This window comes from Pygoscelis adeliae, unplaced genomic scaffold, assembly GCF_000699105.1.
Source record: "Pygoscelis adeliae isolate BGI_AS28 unplaced genomic scaffold, ASM69910v1 Scaffold659, whole genome shotgun sequence".
Taxonomy (NCBI): Eukaryota; Metazoa; Chordata; class Aves; order Sphenisciformes; family Spheniscidae; genus Pygoscelis; species Pygoscelis adeliae.
The window spans coordinates 5,007-7,901 of NW_008825546.1; the positions used below are offsets into that span (position 1 = coordinate 5,007).

A 2,895-nucleotide genomic window follows, 5' to 3' on the forward strand; every position below is an offset into this window, starting at 1 on the left:
CAGCACAGACAGCAGCGGTCCGAGGGGACGGATCCTGCCCCGGGAAATGGGGGCTGTCTGCTCCAGACGACAGCAGGCAGCCCTTCCCCAGGAGGCTGGAGCTCTGCTGAGCGCAGATCCCCGTTGCGGTGGCAGGGAGACAACCACCCGACCGGCTCAACCCACGGGCGGCTGCCAGGCGAGAAATAACATGACACATGCAGGCTGCAACGGGGGGGGGGAAAGGCTTTTATTGATATGAAAGTGTATATAAATAATTCTGTCCCTTTCTTAGAGCAGGCGAGGAAGAAGCCCATCTCCAGCACAACCCCTGCGGGGGTCCCTGTGCCTCAGCCCCACTGCAGGTTGGGGGGGACTGGCCACCCTCCGGGTGGGGGGGCCTGCAGGGACGGGGGCAGATCCTGCACTGGCGGCCAGCCCGGCGGGAACTGGAAAGGCGCTGGTTTCTCAGGCAGAGCGCTGCGGAGGTGGGGAGATGGAAGGGGCAGAGGTGAGACGGGGCTGTCTCACTTCGCTAGCAAGGCCCTGCTTAGGGGCTGAGCTTCCCTCTGCCCCCCGGCTAGACCCCAAAAGAGGAGGGGTCCAGCAGAGGAGGGTTTTGCTTATCAGCAAGCAGGCGCATTCACCCCCACACCCCCCCAAATCCAACAGCAGAACCGCTGTGCGGCCACCTCCCAGCCCATTCAAGCAGTTGGTGCTTGCTAACGTAGCGCACGCCACTGAGAAATAAGGCGGGAGCACTAAGGGAAGGGGGTCTGCCGGGGGGAGGAGAGCAGGCGCAGCCCCCCCGAGAGGGGCAGCGGCGCCAGCCCCAGGCACAGCTGCTGGCAGGAGAGGCCTCGTGCGGGGAGCACGGCTGGGCCCCGTCCCCTCCCGCCCCCAGCTGCTCTCGACTCTTCACACAGCTGAGTTTCGAGAAGAACGAACAAAATTAGCAGATGTTTCTTTCCCAGCAGCCTGAATCCCAAGCCAGCTGTGCACTTCCCAAAGGACAAGGACCCCTCGGAAACAGAGGAACTGCCAAAACGATGGGGTGTTTTCACAGAAGCACCCTTCAGCAGAGGGAGCAGGCTTCCTCCTCCGACTCACAGCCTGGGAAACACTATTTCTCTGCCTCTCTCCCTCAAGTTTACTAGTTGAGGCCGCTGCAAACAACACACCCGACTGAAGAAGTGCAAAGGCAAGAAGCATCCCGCCCTTGTCTCCAGCTGAAGAAAGTGCTTGGCCGGGGCAGGTTTAAATTCATGGGAAACGTACCTTTTCCATTAATTCCTGAGTGCAGGAAACTCATTTGTTCTTTAGCACAAGCCCTGACAGCAGCCTTCCAGCTTCTCAGGCCTCTACCTCCGATCCTGATGAATCTTTTTAATTGTTATGCCAGAAGAAATCTAATCAAACTCCTTTACATAATGCTCCGGAGAAGCAGCACCCTCCTCTCCCTGCAGGGCCGACGACGTGGCTTAAAGCCAGCTTAAAGCCAGTTGAGTGCAGTGTTTTCTAGGCAACTAACACAAAGCAAAGTCATTTGGTCTAACGCTTATCCCCTTGATGGGGATTCTTCAGAGCCGAGGATGAGACAAGACTGCTAGGACACACACCAAGCCCCTCTCGGGCAGGAATATGTTTTGTTACACCCAGGCGCTGTCGCTCCCGCAGGCAGGGGAGCCCCCGCAGCAGCACTATGGCGGGGGGGGGAGCAGGACAAGGCACGCTGCAAGGTGGAACGGCACAGCTATCAACTGAGGAGCTGTCCTGTGAGCAGCAGAACTAACCAACAGGGAGGATGCTGTCTGGGTACTCATAAGATACAAGTGCTATCAAAGGTTTACCTACAGCTGGAGCATTCTGAATGGCTGGCCCATGTGGATTCTCGGGTGACTAGCAAGGGTCAAGAATATTTCCTTTCCAAAGGCATTAATGGCATCCCTCTCCTCCACCCACCTCCACACTCATGAAACCTGTAGTACCTCAGTATCTTTGAGGCTTCAGACCCCTTTCTGATGGAAATCTTGCTGATTGTGGGCTCCACAGCAGTTATGGCAGAAGCACGCGCTCACGTGCACCGACATGCTCCATTTCTTTTGGAAATCAGGTTAAAAAATCAATCACACCCTGGCAGAGCTCCACCGCTAAGAGCGCTACACAAACTCCATCCAACTCCATCTCAGCTCTCCAGAAAGCAATGGCACAGCGCGACTTTGAAAATACGCATCAGGTGGAGGCTTCCAAATGCAGATTGTCCCCTTGAGCCCAGCCAGGCTGGGAGAGCGGCTGCACGAACGACGGGTGGAAGGCAGCGTGGCAACTCTCCGTCCATGGGGCTCATCTAGGTGGCAGTCAGAAATGGTGCTCAAGTTACTGCCTTTAAGAAAGTGCTATCCTTCAGCCAAGGCAGTACCTGGCCACACGGCCACTTCTAGTCCAGCGTGGCATCTTCTTTGCACTGCGGTGTACTTGGAGACCGCGCAAGGCAGTAGCTCCACCTGTGACTGCCTGCCAGGCGTCCTGCCAGAAAGCCCCCGGCAAGGCAGAGGCAGAAACTCAGCTACGCTCGCAGGCTGAGGCTTAACACAGCAACAGCTTCCCATCACACTCTGGGAGATCACGCTTCCAAGACCTCTTCCATCCCAGCTTGAATCCTTCCTGCTCAGTGCTGCCAGAGAAGAGAGGTGGAGCTGGGTCTCTAGCATCTCCTTCTGGAGATGACTGCCCTCGAGAGCGCTTTCTCTACCGTTTTGTGCAGACTAATGGTCTTTACTGACATTACCAGCCAGGCGAGGCAGCCCCTGGGCAGGTCATCATCCAAACCCACAAATTCCCCAAAGCACCGTTAGACCCTGCCAGAGATCCTGCTGCATTTCAGGGACCTCGAGGACTGCAGGAGGGAGAGGGAGC

At 56.9% G+C, this 2,895-nt stretch overlaps 1 protein-coding gene across 1 annotated transcript in view; it reads right to left on the reverse strand.

The window, feature by feature from the left end:
* Positions 1-208: 208 nt before the first annotated feature.
* ZMAT5 (zinc finger, matrin-type 5) overlaps positions 209-2,895 on the reverse strand; it is a 13,032-nt gene continuing 10,345 nt past the window's right edge. The window contains exon 5 of the mRNA XM_009332029.1: positions 209-459. Within this exon, the coding sequence (XP_009330304.1) occupies positions 330-459 (130 nt within the window). The 3' untranslated portion in view covers positions 209-329. The remainder of the gene's footprint in view (positions 460-2,895) is intronic.